The following is a 19,948-nucleotide window of genomic DNA, read 5'->3' as shown; positions in this document are numbered from 1 at the left end:
TTACTGAAAAGCCAAAGTTTATGGATGCTTTGTGTCACTAGAGTGGTGCAAAGCAGCTGAAGTAAACAAGTGAATCTGACCCTCTTAACTTATGAAAAGTAGGAAAGCAGATGATCATCTCTGTTACATATTTCTGCAATTTCTTTATTAAACCAAAGTAAACTTTTGGGTGCACAACTAGCTAATGACTTGTAATGTTACATTTATTTTATGTACCAAAACAGTTTCGAACCAGAATTGCAGAATCAGGCCTTTTCATATATTCTGAAGCCTGAAGGGATCATTGTGACATCTAGTCAGGCCTCCTACATAGTCCAGGCCATAGGATTTACCTGAAATAATTACTTTTTGAACTACACCCTATCTTTTAGACAAGCATCCAATCTTGATTGCCAGTGATGGAGAGTCCACCACAATCTTTGGTGAGTTGTTCCAAAAATTTATGCCTTATTTCCAATCTGCATTTGTCTAGCTTCAACTTTCAGCTCTTGGATTTTGTTTTATATTTGTCTGCTAGATTAAAGAGCCAATTATCAAAATTCTGTTCCCCATAATGTACCTACAGATTGTGAACTAGTCACCTCTGAACCTTCTCTTTGTTAAGCTAAATAGATTGAGCTCCTGTCACTACAGGACATGGCTTTCCAATCTCTCAAACATTTTCATGGCTCTTCTCTGAACCCTCTCCAATTTATCAACATCATTCTTGAATTGTGGACACCAGAACTGGACACAGTTTTCCAGAAGTGATTGCACAGTGCCAAATACAGAGGTAATATGACCTCCCTACACATACTTTTTCTGTCACAAGTCTAGAGAAGCTAAAATTGTCTTTGTTACAATAATTCACAAGAAAATTCTTTCCCACTTAAGGATGAAGTAGTTGTCAGTAAGAATTTGAAAATAAATTATTAATCTGGTTTTGTTGTGTTTTAGGCATTCGATTACAAAATATTTAGTGATGGTTACAAATTGTTAACATTAGATTGGTAACGTTCGGTTTTTTGGCTGTCAATTTATGACTTTTAAAACAGTTGGGTTTGAAGTAAAAAGCTATGATGACTTCTTGATCTGCCATTTTAAGCAAGTGAGATGTGTTTTGTAAATTCTGCTATTTAGTTAATAGATTTTGAGTTTCCATCTTATTGACTAAAAATTACCCTCAGACACATCCCAGACCGAAAGCCTCTACCTCTATGCTGCGTGCAGTCAGCCTTTTTTCTGACATGCAAATAATTGCTCTTCTCTGAGACCTATTCTGTGCATTTTCCCTCTGTTGTTTAGGAGAGCTGTACTCTCTTTATGAAAGTGATTAGAGGAGAAAGAGATTTCTAAGAGACCTGCTTTCCTAAAACTCATGTAAGCTTTCTGCGACACACTGAGGGCTTGTCTACACTGGCAATTAACAGGACTGCAACTTTGTTGCTCAGGGGTGTGAAAAAACACCCCCCTAAGTGCAACAAGTTTCAGTGCTGTAAAGCGCCAGTGTAAACAGTGCCCCAGTGCTGGGAGCTACGCCCCTCGTTGAGGTGGGTCGCTGTGCCGCGACCACACAAGGCACGTTAAAGTGCTTTATTGTTGCCAGTGTAGACTAGCCCTGACATGACACACTGATGCTATTTTAGGGCCTGTGAGGTGCTGAGTGCCAAGCACTCCATTTAAAATCAATGAGTGTGAAAGGTACTCAACACCTCTCAGATTTAGGCCATTAGTTGAAAAGCACTGAATGTGCTAGGGAAAGATGGAGCCAAAATGGATGAGGATAGGGCACAACTAGTTTGAGTGATGGAGACAAGCAAGCCTGGTGTGAATGAAGCTGACATTTCAAGAGTATTTAATAGCATCCCCAGCATGCATTTAGCAGTGCAATAGTGGGCAAACACTGTGATACTAGTACATTTCTAGTACTGAAAAGACAAATCAGTTGCACTTTTATTAGAGGATAATGGCAGTGCCAACACAAGTTACCATGGGCTAGATTCTCATACTTCTTTACTCCTTGAGTAATCCCATTGATTTCAATGGGACTACTTGCACAGTGAGACACTACTCAGCATCTGATTTACCATTGCTTCTAATATTGTTCCTGCTTTTAGTTTATACCCTGAAATCTATGTAGCCAGATTCTGATACTTTTACTTATATTAAGTACTAATGGGGCTACTCAAAAAACAAAATATCAGAATCTGGCCCTACATAGCTAACTTGTCACCAATACATTTTGCTCAATACCAAGAATATCTCTTTTGTGTCTCCTTAAAAGTGATAATCCTACACGCAGTTTAGTATATCTCTTGTATTGTTGTTTCCTGATTATCACAGATTTATAGCAAAATTCTCTATTTTGCTTGGCATTATTTTCTAACTTTGTATGAACAAAATAAAATGGAAATCCATTCAGTCTTACAAAGGAAGCACAAATTATTGCTGTGACTATTATTATTCATATGGAAAGCCAGGGAATATGTAGACCAGACAGCCAAGGATATTGAGACAAATCAGTAGAACTTGTTTAAATACATCAAAAGTTAGATGCCCATATCTGAGTCCACCAGATCAACAAGAGCTAGAAGAATCATTTAAAGCAGCATTTGTTTCCAGTCTGTAAGAGAAATAGTTTTGTTTGTTTTTTATTGGGATGTGTGAAGATGTTATTAAAGAAAAGACAAATCAAAAAGATGAGCTTGACATTTAGTTATGAACGCTGTGAGATCCATGGTTAGTTTTATTATACACAGGAACAAACTCCGCTGTCCAGACCCAGCTCCTGGGAACATACTGTCTCCTGCATGCATGAATCTGTCCCTATTGATAAACCATTTTGTTGTCTTAATGGAATGTTGCTGTCGTGGCAGGTTTTGATGACTGAAGGAAGGAGGGTGTTTCTAGTAACTAGGGCCAGTCTTGAAGAGAACCTTGATTGGGACAGAGATCTCATACTGGACTCTGTATTCAATAGGCAACCAGTGCAGAGAGAGTATCATAACCTGTGTTATTAAATAGGTGGGCTGCTGCATTTTAAACCAGCTAGAGCTTGTTCAGTGTGTGTGGCTTTATTCCTATATGTAACTAGTTTGGGAAGGATTATATTTTTATCGCTAAATGTTAGTAAATGTCACACACACACAAACTGATGAAAAAATATATTCATCCATAATAATTAAAATTTACAGATAGGCACAGTAAGAAAAATGCTAATTGTGAATTTATTTGATGTAAGGATGTTTATTTTGTAAATTTTTACATGTGATGTTGACCCCTTCCTCACCCCATAGTTTTATGCAACAGTGAAAATTTAAATAAATAAAAATGGAAAAAGCTTAAAAATAAACATTGATAGTATCCATCAAAATTACATAACATGAAATTCTGTCAAGCCTATGTATAACAAATTGTAATAATCAAAAGGTTATAAATGACTGGATTACTGTGCCCTAATTCTGAGAGTGACAGGATGGGATATAAACTTCTGGTCCTTATTTGTTTGTGTGCGTTCCCCCTGCCTGTCCCCTTGGCTACCCCTCAATCTCTGTTTGGGTTTATGGTAGCACTGAGGAGTCCTAAATGACCCCAAGCTACAGACGGACTTAACAATTTTGAAAGCAGATGCCCTTAATAATGGGAGGAGGAGGAGGTCATAGAGGAAACAAGTTCTTCCAAATTATTTCCTCCTCCCAGTAGCATCACCTTAGTCTTGCCTGGATCCATTTTTAGCCATTTGCACTCCTTCCATATGCGGATTTTGGCTAAACACTGAGAATGCCGAGAGATGGTGCTGTTTCCATTTGTCATAAAGGAGATATAGAGTTAGGTGTCATCTGTATATTGTTGACACCTCCACCTATTTACCCTCGCCATCTCATCCATTGGCTCCTCACTGAATAAAATGGAGGTGGGGGGAAGAAGGGGAAAAGGACTGATCCTTATGGAACTCCAATGGTGCGGGCTGTGAAGATGGAGATACAGTTGTCCCGAATGCCCCTGATCGCAGAAGTCTGACTTGAGCCATTTCAAGGAAACTCCATCCACCCCTGCGGCTAGTGGGACAGGAGAATTTGATCAGTGGTAACAAATGCTGAAGAGAGGTCCTGCAGGATGAGAATGGAAGTACTTCACTTGTCTATGGACAAACCCCAGCATCCCCACACTGTCAGAGCTTCTGCCTCCAGGGATACCATGAAGGAACCCCTTAAAGAGGGGGGCCTTGAGGAAAGATAATGTAGTGAGGTCTAGATGAGACACTGTTGGATTAAAGCAAGGTCTTTGAAGGCCTGAAAATTCAGTTGAGGCACACAGTATGCTAGAGGCAGGATACTGGACTGGAAGAAAAACTTGTTAAATATTGGTGTTGCGCAGATGAAGAGTTAAGTATCTCTGAGCTTACTGAATGTACAGGTGCCTGCTGCATTCCTATTGGCTAGAAGAACCTGGGAAGAGGCAAAAAGTGCCAAACTAATGTTCTAATTTGTGTTTGATCAATTAGACTGGAGAAGGATCTGTGTTGAGAGCAGAGAGCTGTCTGATGACCTGGCAAAAGACAGCCGTATGATATATTGAATTCCATTCTTTGGTGAATCTTTCTGTTTTTAATTTAAAATAAATAAATAACATTAATTAAAATAATCCAGGTGAGTTCTTGTGATTCATTTTCTCATTTGTCAATTCCTTTTTTCTATGAAAATAGCAAACACAGTGAAATTACTTACTTACTTAATTAATTAAAAACACCTTCTTCCCCACTTCCTTCCAATACATTTTAGGACCTGCTCGCTGGAAAGAGGTTTTCCCTGTCGCTAATGGAGACCGTCAATCCCCCATTGACATCAAAACTGAAGAAACCAAATATGACCCTGCTCTACCTCCTATTAGCCCCAACTATGATCCAACTTCTGCTAAAGTCATCCTCAACAATGGACACTCCACCAGTGTAGAATTTGATGACACAGAAAATAAATCAGGTTTGTTTCTGTTCATATTTAATTGTACTTTCTTTCTTTCCCTGTCTCTTGAATGGAGTACAGTCTGGGTATGTTGCACTGGAGATTATATCATATGAACAGCAACCCTGTAGTTCTCTGAGTCCAAAAGAAATACTTTTTCCTGATTTTCAGTTTGTTGCAATATTGAGATGATTTCTTAAAGAAATTCTAAATCACAGTTTCTCAGAAAATGCCCAGGTTCACATTCTGTTAATTTTTCCCCACATGGTATAGTATCATCCATACGGTGTCCAACCCCCAGTTTGAATTGTTTTATAACACATTTTTCAAACACTGCTCTCCACAGCATAGATGGAGCCTTTGTGTCTCATTGCAGGGCCATTCAAATGAATAAGGTCCACTCAAGTCTCTTATCTGTGTTTAAATACAGGTATTGCATGATTTATGTTCTTGCTCTGAACTCATGCCAAGAGTTGATCAATAAAGAACAAAGAAATTATATGTCAAAGGATCCTTTTTTCTCTCTAAGAAATGTCATTGTCCCATTTTTTTAAACACCCATTGACTCTCCTTTTGCAAACAACTATGGAGGCTCGGAGGTTGTCCTGTCCAAAAAACATTCTGTTATATTTACTGACTTCATATGGGTTTTCAGAATGCTTCCTTTGCATAGCAGAGAGGCAAGCTTGCATCTACAGAAAGCTCTTTTTCAAACAATAAAAGTGTAAGCCCTTCACAAGCGAGAGAAGCCTCTTATGGTTATCTGTTAATTTCAGATACTGCCTCACTACTTGGAGAAGGTTAGCAAGAGAAGCCTTTGTTATAAAGGCAAGTGAGAAAATAAACCCAAATTAGTAGGGAACTGTTTTGATTTTTCTGTTTGCTGTTTGACATTTACAGGATGTCAGGATGTATGCGTAAATATTCTCAAACCCTTCTTTGTAACTAATCCAGTTTCATTAGCAGGTGCTGTAAGATCAAAGGTTGTTTGTATGTTTTACCAAGTTTAGGATAGTTAGGAAAGTGAGCATGGACAAAATAAGATTTACAAAGAAAGCTGAGCAGGAGAATCCTGCCTTCCCACATTACAGAGGAATGAGGAACTGCTTTAGGCAACAGTTTCTTTTCCTTCCATTTACTATATCTTCCAGATTGTTGAAACTTCTAAACTTCTGTAAACTTCCTGTAACATTGTTACACTTTACCCTATTGTGCAATATATTCGCAAGGCAGTATATGCCACATTGCCACATTACAAATGCAGAAGCTGTAATCATATGAAGATTCTGGCACAGCAGACATTATTTTGAATGAAATGTTTGTAAACAGAAAATGGAACTGTGATATGTTCTGAAAAAGAGTTACAGATAATTTTATTGGGAACTTTTTGATGAATTATTGAATATTTCCTTGAACAAAGCATTTTTTTCAGTTTGCTTATTTGTAGGGCCGTCGATTAATTGCAGTTAACTCACACGACTAACTAAAATAAATTAATCATGATTAATCCCAGCTTTAATCCCACTGTTAAACAATAGATACCAAATGAAATTTATTAAATCTTTTTGGATGTTTTTCTACATTTTCAAATATATTGATTTCAGTTACAACATAGAACACAAAGTGTACAGTGCCCACTTTATATTATTTTTAGTACAAATATTTGCACTATAAAAATGATAAAAGAAATAGTATTTTTCAATTCACCTCATACAAGTACTGTAGTGCATTCTCTTTCTCATGAAAGTGCAACTTACAAATGCTGATTTTTTTTTGTTACATAACTGCACTCAAAAACAAAAGCACGTAAAACTTAGAGCTTACAAGTCCACTGAGTCCTACTTCTTGTTCAGCCAATCACTAAGACAAACAAATTTGTTTACATTTATGGGAGATAATGCTGCCCACTTCTTATTTAAAATGTCACCTGAAAGTGAGAACAAACGTACTTTTGTAGCCGGCATTGCAAGGTATTTACTTGTGAGATATGCTAAACATTTGTATGCCCCTTCATGCTTTGGCCACCATTCCAGAGGACAGGCTTCCATGCTGATGATGCTCGTTAAAAAAATGTGTTAATTAAATTTGTGACTGAACTCCTTGGGGGAGAATTGTATGTCTCCTGCTCTGTTTTACCCGCATTCTGCCATATATTTCATGTTATAGCAGTCTCGGACGATGACCCAGAGCATGTTGTTCATTTTAAGAACACTTTCGCTGCCGATTTGACAAAATGCAAAGAAGTTACTAATGTGAGATTTCTAAAAATAGCTACAGCACTCGACCCAAGATTTAAGAATCTGAAGTGCCTTCCAAAATCTGAGAGGGACAAGGTGTAGAGCATGCTTTCAGAAGTGTTAAAAGAGCAACACTCTGATGCAGAAACTACAGAACCCGAACCACCAAAAAAGAAAATCAACTGTCTGCTGATGGCATCTGACTCAGATGATGAAAATGATCTGCTTTGGATCATTATCAAGCAGAACCCATTATCAGCATGGACACATGTCCTCTGGAATGGTGGTTGAAGCATGAAGGGATATATGAATCTTTGGCACACCTGGCACGAAAATATCTTGTGACGCCGGCTACAACAGTGCCATGCAAATACCTGTTCTGACTTTCAGGTGACACTGTAAACAAGAAGTGGGCAGCATTATCTCCCACAAATGCGAACACACTTGTTTGTCTGAGCAATTAGCTGAACAAGAAGTAGGACTGAGTGGACTTGTAGGCTCTACAGTTTGACATTGTTTTGTTTTTGAATGCAATTATTTTTGTACATAATTCTACATTTGTAAATTCAACTTTCATGATACAGAGGTTGCACTGCAGTACATGTAATGGGGGAATTGAAAAATACTATTTCTTTTATCATTTTTACATTGCAAATATTTGTAATAAAAAAGAAATATAAAGAGAGCACTGTACACTTTGTAGTCTGCTTTGTAAATGAATATATTTGAAAATGTAGAAAACATCCAAAAAAATTTAAATAAATGGTATTCTATTACTGTTTAACAGCACAATGAAATGCACGATGAATCACGATTAATTTTTTTAATCACACGATTAATCACGTTTTATTTTTTAAAATCACTTGACAACCCTACTTATTTGGTTTAAATACTGTGTTTTGGTAGCTTACAAGTGTGTGTTCAAACAATATTCAAATAAGTGTGTGTTCAGAGATATAAAAATCATCCAAAGCACAAGATTTCAACTACTCAGACATCTGTTGGGAAAATAACACAGCAGGGCACAGATTATCCAACAAGTTCTTGGAATGTATTGGAGACAATTTTTTATTTCAGAAGGTGGAGAAAGCTACTCGGGGAGAGGCTGTTCTAGGTTTGATTTTGAAAAATAGGGAGGAACTGGTTAAGAATTTGAAAGTGGGAGGCAGCTTGGGTGAAAGTGATGATGAAATGATAGAATTCATGATTTTAAGGAATGGTAGGAGGGAGAACAGCAAAATAAAGACAATGTATTTCCAGAAGGCAGACCTTAGCAAACTCAGGGAGTTGGTAGGTAAGATCCCATGAGAAGCAAGTCTAAGGGGGAAAACAATTGAAGACAACTGGCAGTTTTTCAAAGAGAAATTATGAAGGGCACAAGAACAAACTATCCCACTGCATAGGAAAGACAAGAAGTAGGGCAAGAGACCACCCTGGCTTAACCAGGAGATCTTCAATGATCTAAAAATCAAAAAAGAGTCCTACAAAAAGTGGAAACTAAGTCAAATTACAAAGGATGAATATAAACAAATAACACAAGTATGAGGGACAAAATTAGAAAGGCCAAGGCACAAAATGAGATCAAACTAGCTAGAGACATAAAGGATAACAAGAAAACCTTCTACAAATGCATTAGAAGCAAGAGGAAGACCAAGGACAGGGTAGTCCTGTTACTCAATGAGGAGGGGAAAACAATAACAGAAAATGTGGAAATGGCAGAGGTGCTTAATGATTTCTTTGTTTCAATTTTCACCAAGAAGGTTGGTGGAGATTGGATTTCTAACATAGTGAATGCCAGTGAAAATGAGATAGGATCAGGGGCTAAAATAAGGAAAGAACAAGTTAAAAATTACTTAGTCAAGTTAGATGTTTTCAAGTCACCAGGGCCTGATGAAATGCATCCTAGAATACTCAAGGAGCTGACTGAGGAGATATTTGAGCCATTAGTGATTATCATTGAAAAGTCATGGAAGATGGGAGAAATTCCAGAGGACTGGAATAGGCAAATATAGTGCCCATCTATAAAAAGGGAAATAAGGACAACCAGGGGAATTACAGATCAGTCAGCTTAACTTCTGTACCCAGAAAGATAATGGAGCAAATAATTAAGCAACCAATTTGCAAACATCTAGAACATCATAAGGTGATAATTAACAGTCAGCATAGATTTGTCAAGAACAAATTGTGTCAAACCAACCTGATAGCTTTCTTTGACAGTATAACAAACCTCGTGGATAGGGGGGAAGCAGTAGATGTGGTATATCTTGACTTTAGTATGGCTTTTGATACGTCTTGCATGACCTCATAACCAAACTAGGGAAATACAACCTAGATGGAGCTACTAGAAAGTGGGTGCACAACTGGTTGGAAAACCGTTCCCAGAGTATAATTATCAGTGGTTCACAGTCATGCTGGAAAGGCATAATGAGTGGGGTACCACAGGGATCAGTTCTGGGTCCGGTTCTGTTCAGTATCTTCATCAATTACTTAGATAATGGCATAGAGAGTACACTTATAAAGTTTGTGGATGATACCAAGCTGGGAGGGGTTGCAAGTGCTTTGGAGGATAGGATTATAATTCAAAATGATCTGGACAAACTGGAGAAATGGTCTGAAATAAATAGGATGAAATTCAATAAGTACCAATGCAAAGTACTCCACTTAGGAAGGAACAATCAGTTGCACACATACAAAATGGGAAATGACTGCCTAGGAAGAAGTACTGCGGAAAGGGATCTGGGGATCATAGTGGACCACAAGCTAAATATGAGTCAACAGTGTAACACTGTTGCAAAAAAAGTGAACATCATTTTGGGATGTATTAACAGGAGTGTTGTAAGCAAGACATGAGAAGTAATTCTTCCGCTCTACTTCTCGCTGATTAGGCCTCAGCTGGAGTATTGTGTCCAGTTCTGGGTGCTACATTTCAGGAAATATGTGGACAAATTGGAAAAAGTCCAGAGAAAGCAAACAAAATTATTAAAGTTCTAGAAAACATGATCCAAGAGGGAAGATTGAAAAAACTGGATTTGTTTAGTCTGGAAAAGAGAAGACTGAGAGGGGACATGATAACAGTTTTCAAGTACATAAAAGATTGTTACAAAGAGGAGGGAGAAAAGTTGTTCTTCTTAACCTCTGAGGATAGGCTAAGAAGCAATGTGCTTAAATTTCAGCAAAGGAGGTTTAGGTTGGACATTAGGAAAAAATTCCTAACTGTCAGGGTGGTTAAGCACTGGAATAAATTGCCTAGGGAAATTTTGGAATCTTCATCATTGGAGATTTTTAAGAGCAGGTTAGACAAACACCTGTCAGGGATGGTCTAGATCAGTGCTTCTCAAAGCCGGTCTGCCGCTTGTTCAGAGAAAGCCCCTGGCACGCCAGACCGGTTTGTTTACCTGCTGCATCCCCAGATTCGGCCGATTGCGGCTCCCACTGGCCGTGGTTTGCCACTCCAGGCCAATGGGGGCTGCGGGAAGCAGCGCAGGCCAAGGGACATGCTGACCACCCTTCCCGCAGCCCCCATTGGCCTGGAGTGGCAAACCGCGGCCAGTGGGAGCCGCGATCGGCCGAACCTTTGGACGCGTCAGGTAAACAAACCGGTCCAGCCCACCAGGGGCTTTCGCTGAACAAGCGGCAGACCGGCTTTCAGAACCACTGGTCTAGATAATACTTGGTCCTGCCATGAGTGCAGAGGACTGGACTAGATGACCTCTCAAGTCCCTTCCAGTCCTGTGATTCTATGATATCTCAACATGTTCAGTGTTGCCTGTACTTCTGTAAGGAATACTTCTGCTGGATTCTCTTGACCCAATTTATTTATATAAATAATATGTTTCATATTTAAAGTGACAGTGTCATGACAAAAAGTTAGAAATGGGCCCAACTGTAACTTCAGATCTGAACCTATATTCAGACTTCATTGGCTAGGTTTTCTCCTATGTTGTGGCCTCAATCCAAGTCAGCTAATCCAAGCAGCTGGGAATCCCCTCAGTGTGGAAATCCTAGAAGTGGAGCTGATATAGCCTATTAGAAAGAGGCATGGCTGAAGTGCGGCTGTGCGTTGGTGATCCCCTCCACCTGGCATACCAGCCACTTGGGGCCACAGCCACTTGGCATAGTTTAGATCAACCCTGAGGCTATTTCAAATTAGGTCAGGGACTGACCTGGCATAGAAACAGCCCTGCGTCTGGAAGCTGCAAATGGCTTCTTTGGGACTTCTCCTTTGACTCCCCCCACCCCAACATATATGCAGCACAGCTGAGGATCAAGGCCCATATTCATAGATTCATAGATCTTAAGGCCAGATGATACAATTGTGATCATCTAGTCAGATCTCCTGCATAACACAGGCCTTAGAACTTCCCTGAGTTAATTCCTGATTCAAACACAATAGTTGTGCTTGAACGAGAGCATATATTTTTTAAAAAAATCCAAACTTGATTTAAAAATTTCCAGCAACGGAGAATCTAGCACAACCCTTGGTAAATTGTTCCAATGGTTAATTATCCTCACTGTTTAAAAAAATGTGCTTTATTTCTAGTCTGAATTTGTCTAATCTGTTTTTTCTAGTCTGAATAGCTTCAACTTCCAGCCATTGGATCTTTGTCTTTGTCTGCTAGATTGAAGAGCCTTTTATTATCAAATTTCTGTTCCCCAATAGGTACTTGCAGACGGTGATCAAATCACCCCTTAACCTTCTCTTTGTTAAGCTAAATAATTGAGCTCCATAATTCTCTCACTATCAGCCATGTTTTCAATCCTTCAGTCATTCTTGTGGCTCTTCTCTGAACCCTTTCCAGTTTTTCAACATTCTTCTTGAAGTGTGGACACAAGAACTGGACACAGCATTCCAGTAGTGGCCGCACCAATGGCAAATGCAGAGGTAATATACCCTCATGACTCCTACTTGACATTCCTGTTTATGTGTCCAAGGTTTCGCCCTTTTAGCCATGTTTCACTGGGAGCTCATGTTCAGCTGATCATCACAATCTCCAAAAAATTTTCCTGTGTTCCAGGATAGAGTCCCCCATTCCGTAAGAATGGCTTACATTCCCTGTTTCTAGATGTATGACCTTACGTTTCACTGTATTGAAATGCATATTGTTTGGTTTAACCAGCTTACCAAGCAGTCAAGATTGCTCTGTATCAGTGACTGGTCCTCTTCGTTATTTACCCTTCCCCAATCTTTGTGTCATCTGCAAATTTATCAGTGATGATTTATTGTTTTAAACTTTGTGACACTGGCTCTTTTAAAGCAGTGTGTGTGTGTGTGTGTGTATGTGATCACACAAGCGTGTGTGTAATTGGCTGGGATTTTATTCTCTTTGAACAGAAATGTAATCAAAACATGATAAATTGTATCTAAGTAACTTTTTGTTCTGTGATCAGTTCCTCTTTATATGTCAAGATGAGGTCTAATGTAGAATTCCACCATGTTGGATGCAATGCTTCTTGAGTTAAGAAATTGTCATCTATATTTTTTTCCTATTTAAGGAGCCGGTCATCCTGTTCTCCACTCTGATTTGGTGTGGGTTTTTTAGCTTACACCAACTTGTATCCTATTGTGTACTTTATCTGTTAGAACACTGATCCATAAGCATTCAAGGTCATTTACTTCTGAGTTGTCAGTGACTCAGAAACAAGTAATGCCATTTTTGACAGTGCCACTCCCCCTCCTCCTTTGTCTACTCAAACCTTCCTAAATAGGTTATAGCCAGTGATTTTAACATTCTAATAATGCAAATTTTCCCACCAGATTTCAGCGATACTAACTAGGTTGAATGCATGCTCATAAATGTGCAATTTCAGATCCTCTTGTTTGTTACCCAGACTCCTAGCATTAGTGTATAGGCAAATAAAGCAATTCTTCTCTTCTCATCCTTTGGTGGATTTTTGTTCTTGATAGCTTCAATTTATTTCTCCTTTTCACCCTCCACTTTTGTTGTTGGTGTACGCCCTACCATCCTATGCCTTAGACGACTGGATCCCCTTTTCTATATCTCTATAATGGGTCTAGCCAGAACCCCAGAGCACAACAGTCCTTTTTTCGGGTGTGCGTGTGGGGGGGGGGGGGGGGAAGACCTGAAATCAGATGAAGTTTTTCTAAGAGGCAGGGAATTCAGCGTCAGGGAATTACAGAGAGAGACTGCAGGTGAGATCGGATCTACAGTTCTGATCTTGAATTTTGGTTTGGATCCATCTCTAGTTTGTTTGTTTTTTTAGAGAGACATATTTACACAAATAAAACACACACACGCCTTACATGTGTGGTTAATGTGCCATTTATTTACATTTTACATTCACTAATTTTGAACTTGGACAAAACAGATGCATTATTAGCTTCACTTTGTTTATAGTCATTTTCACTGCCTGGTTTTCATGCTTTGGTACAGTACAGTTTCATCTGGGTTTCAAACAATGCCAAGGAATGTTGAAATAAATTTTAAACCAACTGACCTATTTTCCTCCAATTTTATTAAAGAATCTACCTTTTTATGGCATAATCTTTAGGCCTAATTTCGTTGTCAGTGTCACTTTGAAATGTGTTGATAAGAATGTAGCCGCCAAATAGATAGCATAATAATAATTCAATTTCTCAGAAGAATTTAAAAAAAACAACCAACAAGTACTGCTTCCTGCCTATAGTAAGACACATTGGGTGATTTCAGTTCATCCCCTAGTTTATTAATTAGCTAATTTACATATATAACTTAAGCTAATTTACATATATAACTTAAGTATTGAAGGGCATATTCTCTCCTTTCTATTGTTGTTGTGCAGTAGTGGTATCCTATTAATACATATGCTTTGAGAATCTATTTGAGATGCCTGGATCCCGAAATAATGCTGTATGCATGAAAGTATAGGTCAGAAGATTTTATTATAATGCGTGTTGCCTTGGCTAAAAATCTCTTATTATCTGGTTTATAGTGCTGAGAGGGGGACCACTCACTGGAAGTTATAGGCTGCGCCAAATTCACTTTCATTGGGGGGCCAGCGATGACATTGGCTCTGAGCATGCAGTGGATGGAAAGAAGTATGCAGCGGAGGTAAGGCATTGTATTGAATTATATAGAGGCCATAGTCTCTCTGTAGTTAAGGTTGAACTAGCGTTCCATTATAAGACAGATTTTGTCTCTGTAACTTTTCAAAACATGAGCAATGTGCCTAAAATTTTTCATGTGTGATCCTCTGCCAAAGGAGAATATATTTGGAGACCTTGGCAAAGGATAAGACAAGAAGTACATGAAATATTATAAGTGGAAAATTTAGAGGATTTTTATTGTTTGAGAGTTGTTTTAATCTTTTTTGTTTTTAATTTTTAACTTTTCCTTTGGAATCGTTTATATCTCAAAATAAGCCTGAAATAGAAACTGCAGATTTGTTTTTTTAATTGGCCTTACTGAGGATATGTGCATTTTACTATTTGCAGAAGAGTTGGGTGGTCATTTTTGTGGTGTATGTAGCAATGTGACAGTTATGCCTTTGTTTTCTGTGTACTGCACCTTTAAATCTCTAAGGACTATGCTGCCTACAGAGACAGGCAGCCATTGTGAGTGTTCCATTTAGTGCAGAATGTCACAGAGGAGAAACGCACAGTGTGCTCTCTCATGGAGTCTTTACTTATGCTCTTTCTTGTTCCTTGCTTTTGATTATTCTACAATAAAAGTAATTCAGACTGAAAGTATCTGTTTCCTCTTTGCGTATGGGAAAAATAAAACAAGTATTTTAGTGAGGAAAATGGGATCTCAAACAACAAATAGCTCAGAGAAAGTGAGAGTTTTCCTGGGTAAAAAAGGAAAATAGAAAAGGTAAAAATAAATTTTTATGGAAATATGGCAGATTTTCACTATAATGCAAAAGAGGAACAATTTGAAATATATGTACAAAGTTCTGATCAGTATTTTATTGGAAATGCTATAGAAGACAGTGGTAAGAAAAAAAAATCAATTTTTCTACCACTGGTGGGAAAAGTGACATTTGCAGTGTTTAAAGGCTTATGTTTTCCACAGGAACCAGGTGAGATGGAGTATAAAGAATTAATAGAGGTGCTTAAAAACATTATGTACCAAAACCAAATTTCTAGCTGAAAAAAAAATAAGTTCCATCTCAGAAACCAAATGGAAGGAGAAAATCTCTCTGAATTTCTAGCCAGTCTAAAAAGCTTCCCACTGCTTGTCATTTTGGTAACTTTCTGCAAGAAGCACGTTAGACATCGTTTTGGTTTTGGGATAAGGAAACCAGAAGAAAGAGTGAGGCTGCTGAGCACTGGTCATGCAGAAGAAATACCCCAGGAGATGAGAATGCAGTTTCAGTGCCGAACTCCCTGAAGAAAATGCTCTAACAAATCAAGAAAGCACCTCTGCCAAATTGGCACATGCTAGAAGAAAGAGAGAGTTCACAAGCAAAGAAGACTACGTGGCTTGCCCCATGTCAGAGGACATCAGGAAACAAGAGGGCTCCCCGGTCCTGTTGAGTTGTGGCATCGCATTGGCCAGACCAAGTTCTCTTCAACAAGCTGCAGTGCAGGAGCGGTGGTAAGATGGGATACATACCTTAAAAGAGAAGTCACAAGCCATTGAGAATGGGGCTCTACCCCAAAATGTTTCACAGCTCTTGTTTGTTTTGTTGGTTTTTTGTCTTTTTGAAAAATTACAGGGAGTAGTGTGGTTTATTTAGCTGTAGGGATTTTACTTTTTGTCCTTTCTTGTTTGTTGTTTTTTAATTCACAATAAAAGTCATTCCGACTGAAAGTATCTGTTTCCTGTTTGTGTATGCAAAATATAACATTTTAAAAGTTATTCAATCTAGCTTTTGTGAATCTAAAATCGTGAATGATCCGATGGAGACATTGTAAGCTCCAGAATACTAACATGCATACATGTGCACACAGAATGGTCTATTGGACTGAGAAGTGAGGTATGAATTCCTATATTCTATTTCTGGTCTTAATAATACTACTTTGGACTTCTGTGGTAGCTTTCCTGCAAGGATATCTCAGGGCTTGTCTATGTAGGGAAGCTATTGCTAAATAAGCAAGGGTATGAATTTAAAGAGTAATAGCTATTCTGTACTAACTCCCCAACTGGACACTCTTACTCTGCACTGAAAGTACCTGGGTGCAATTTAGCTTCACTTCCAAAACGTGTTAAGCTACACCACACTCAGACACCTTCATGCGAAATAAGATTGTCCACACAGGAGCTATTCTGTGATAGCTATTCTGGGCTATTCCCCATGTAGACAAGTCGTAAGGCCACAATCCGGCGACACACTTAAGCATGTGTTTAACTGTAAGCATGAGGGTATTTCCATTGACTTAAATGGGACTTTTCACGTGCTTAAAGGTAAACATATACTTATGTACTTTGTTGGTTTGGGCCTAAGAGCTTAACAAACATTAATTATGCCTCACAACACCAAGTATTACCCATTTTACAGGTAGGGAAACCTTAAGGCCATAGAGATTAAGCAGTTTGCCAAAGGCCAAGTCCATGTCTGAGGCAGGATCTAGAACCAAGATCTCCAAGACCCCTGTTTTATCCACAAGACCACACAGCCTCCCATGCAGTTCATTCAGGCAACCCATTAAGACCCATGTTTTCTAAGGAAGCCTTTACTTTTGGGGTCCCCAGTTTTTGTGTGTCCGTCTGGAGCTCAACAAGCATGTGAAGTCTTCCAAGTGAAGTCACTGGGAGCAACAGATTCTCAGCACCTCTGAAAATCAGGTTCTGAAAATTTAAAAATGGACCCAAAATTAAAAGCCTCTTTTGAAAAATCTGATCTTCAACTACTCTGAGTTTCCTTCTCTGAAGAATAGGGAAGATAGACTCTGGGTGAGTTAGTAAGTCTTATGAGATTTATTAGATAATGTTTGAACAGTACTTTAAAAATAATAAATTAATTTTTATAGAGCACTTACGTACACTCAACAGCATGGCAGTGCAGAGAACAGCAGTACTCTGCACAAGGGAGGAGAGACATCTGACTCTGACTTAGCGCCTTCCGTAGAGACTTGAAGGCTCCTGACAGGGGAGTACGAACATGACTTTAGGGAGCATGGCTTGGTGGGAGGGGTTGGAGGACACTGGGGCAAAGATCACTTTGCTTTTTACCTCGCCAAATCGTGGCAATCCTAGCACTAGCCAGAGTGGATCTTCTGAATTTTGGACCAGTCTGCGTGAAGCTTCCAAGCAATTACACATCAAACAAGCGAGGTTGCTCATTACAAATCTACCACAAAACATTCCCAGTCAGAAATCAATTGGAAATGCAGGTGCTCAGCACCTCTGAAGATCAGGCCACTTTTATTTAGATGCCTAAATACAAAAGCTGGTAATTTTTTTTCCAAACTTCAAGTTTTCTTTGAAAATTTTTCATGCAAAATTTATATTTGGGGAAAAAAGAGGGGGGAGGGAGATTTTTTTGGTGAAAATTTCATTTTCCCATCCCCCTCCTCATTTCATGACCAGCTGTAAGGCTGATCAATGTTTTGCTGAAATTTTGACTGAGGAAATGGGGGCAGGGAGGGGAAAATGCTGATGAAATTTGCATGATTTTATTCTACCACTTATTTTTACCAGCTCTACTAAATGTGGATTTAAGAGCCTAACTTTAGCCTTCAATGTTTGAAAATTTTGGCCTACGAAATTGCAGTGTTTCCCCATATTTAGAACAGTGAGTATCCATAGATACTGTGGTGGTGGTAACTTGCTAAATTTTGACTTTTAATAGTAACTGCTGTACCTGAAATGTAAAAATACTGTTAATTGTGCCATTCTCATATCTATCCAGCCACATCAGTGCTTGTTGTTGCCCTTTGTATGATTATATATTTCCAGATTTCAATAAACATAAATATTTGCAGCTGGAAAATTGAATGCGTCTGAATATAAACAGGTGAAGTAGAAACCTCAACACTAGTACAATTGCATGTTAATTGTAATTGCACCAGTTCAGTGGGAATTGACAGTATTTGTGCTTTTGCCTTTCAGCTTCATGTGGTTCACTGGAACTCGGACAAATATTCCACTTTTGTTGAGGCTGCTCGGCAGCGGGATGGATTAGCTGTCATGGCAGTATTTCTAAAGGTAAGCAACGATTGCTTTATCCCTTTTAATAAATCTGTGTTATAAGCTTAGACAACAAAACTGTTATTCTGTAGCAAATATCTCTTTACCCATAATTCTGCAGCAGCAAAAATATGAAGGCAGAAAACACATGCCTAATTTTTAATGTGTTTATAATAGTAAATTGCTGCATCACCTGTAAGACACCATAATTCATAGAGTTTAAGACCAGAAGGGACCATTAGATCCTCTAGTCTGACCTTCTGTATATTGCAGGCCATTTAAATTCACCCAGGCACTTCCGTATGACCCAATAACTTGTGTTTTTCTAAAGCATATCTTCCAGAAAGCACTAATCTTGATTTGAAGATATCAGGAGATGGAGAATTCACCACTTCCCTTAGCCGTTTGTTCCAATGGTGAATTGCTTCTTTTCTGTCTGAAGAGGAAAACAAACATTAGAGGGTTTCCTTAAAATCTCTGAACAAAATCGTGCCTCATACACTTGATAACCTGCTCATTCTAGGATAAAAAAACACCCCATCCTACAGCCTCACTGACTTTGTGCAAGGAACCCCAGAAAGGACACAAAAAACTTAACCTGTGATTAGAGGACAGGGTGCCGAGCAGCTCTGTAGCCCCTACTTCAGTGTCAAGTTAATACGGTGATGGCCACTGCCACTTTGGAAATGCTAATGCCCTGGGTTGGAGCAGTGCTTATGACCCTTGCTGTTGACAGGATTTTGTGGCCTTTGCATCCACATAATTGCAGGACTCCTGGCTACACAACAGGCACACACCCTGTCTTTGCAAAGCAAATGCAAACCAAGCTTTGCTTGATATCAGTGATATGGAGAGCTGCTGCAAAGCTGCCTTCTCCCCACTTTCCTCCCATACTGTGTAACTGCAATGGTTCTGCTTCATCTGGAGCCTTCTGTCCCTGTGCTGACTGGTGAATTTCACCTCTGTGACTATATTACAGCTGTCATGCTGCAGAGATCAGTGTCATCAGGGATCCTTGACATGTTTTGTGCTGCTTGTTCATGTTGAACCTATCCCATTCTTGCCAACTAATTACAAAGTACTCTTTTCATGAGCCACTCCTTTATACGTGTTGTCACCTTCCCAGTGTACACCCTCCTGACCCAATGCACATTGCTGAGAAACCTGATTTTGCACGAGTCACACAGAAGAGTCATGTTCGTGAATTTTCCAGTGTGCTTTAAAAAACTTAAGCTTAAAAAGGGTATAGACTAATTTATTCACATCATGTATACAGCCTGAGGTTCTTACAGTTCCTCTGTAAAACACTGTTAAGAAAAATAGCTTTTATTCTACTGCTACAAAAAGTGAACTAAAAATAAAATCAACTCCCCAGACTGATATAGCTAATGAAAAATAGCCTCAGCAAAGTGAATGACATCCCTCTTTCTGAATAATCAGCATTTGTTCCAGGTTGTTTTAATTAATAATGGCCTGATACTGCATCCATTGATGTTTATCAGAGTTTTACCATTAACTTCACTGGGTGAAGGATCAGGCCCTGTGTGAAAAACTTTAAAATTAAACCTTAATAAGTGGAAAGTGAATGCATATTCTTCCCTGGAGAGTTTGATCTTTGACTATTTGCCTTTACAGATTGGTGAATGTAACTCTCAGCTGAAGAAAATTACTGACCGTTTGGATACCATTAGAGCCAAGG

General features: G+C 38.8%; 1 protein-coding gene across 3 annotated transcripts in view; it reads left to right on the top strand.

Moving 5' to 3' along the window:
- The window catches only part of LOC141982257 (carbonic anhydrase 13-like), a 33,968-nt gene that overhangs the window by 5,974 nt on the left and 8,046 nt on the right, over window positions 1-19,948 (top strand). For 2 of the 3 annotated variants that reach the window (XM_074944155.1, XM_074944153.1), the window contains exons 2-6: window positions 372-422; window positions 4,761-4,958; window positions 14,108-14,226; window positions 18,172-18,267; window positions 19,885-19,947. In XM_074944155.1, the coding sequence (XP_074800256.1) occupies window positions 372-422; window positions 4,761-4,958; window positions 14,108-14,226; window positions 18,172-18,267; window positions 19,885-19,947 (527 nt within the window). The remainder of the gene's footprint in view (window positions 1-371; window positions 423-4,760; window positions 4,959-14,107; window positions 14,227-18,171; window positions 18,268-19,884; window position 19,948) is intronic. The other variant, XM_074944154.1, reaches the window with a different exon arrangement.

This window comes from Natator depressus, chromosome 2 (genome assembly GCF_965152275.1).
Source record: "Natator depressus isolate rNatDep1 chromosome 2, rNatDep2.hap1, whole genome shotgun sequence".
Classification (NCBI taxonomy): domain Eukaryota; kingdom Metazoa; phylum Chordata; order Testudines; family Cheloniidae; genus Natator; species Natator depressus.
This window is presented reverse-complemented; position numbering and strand designations above follow the sequence as displayed.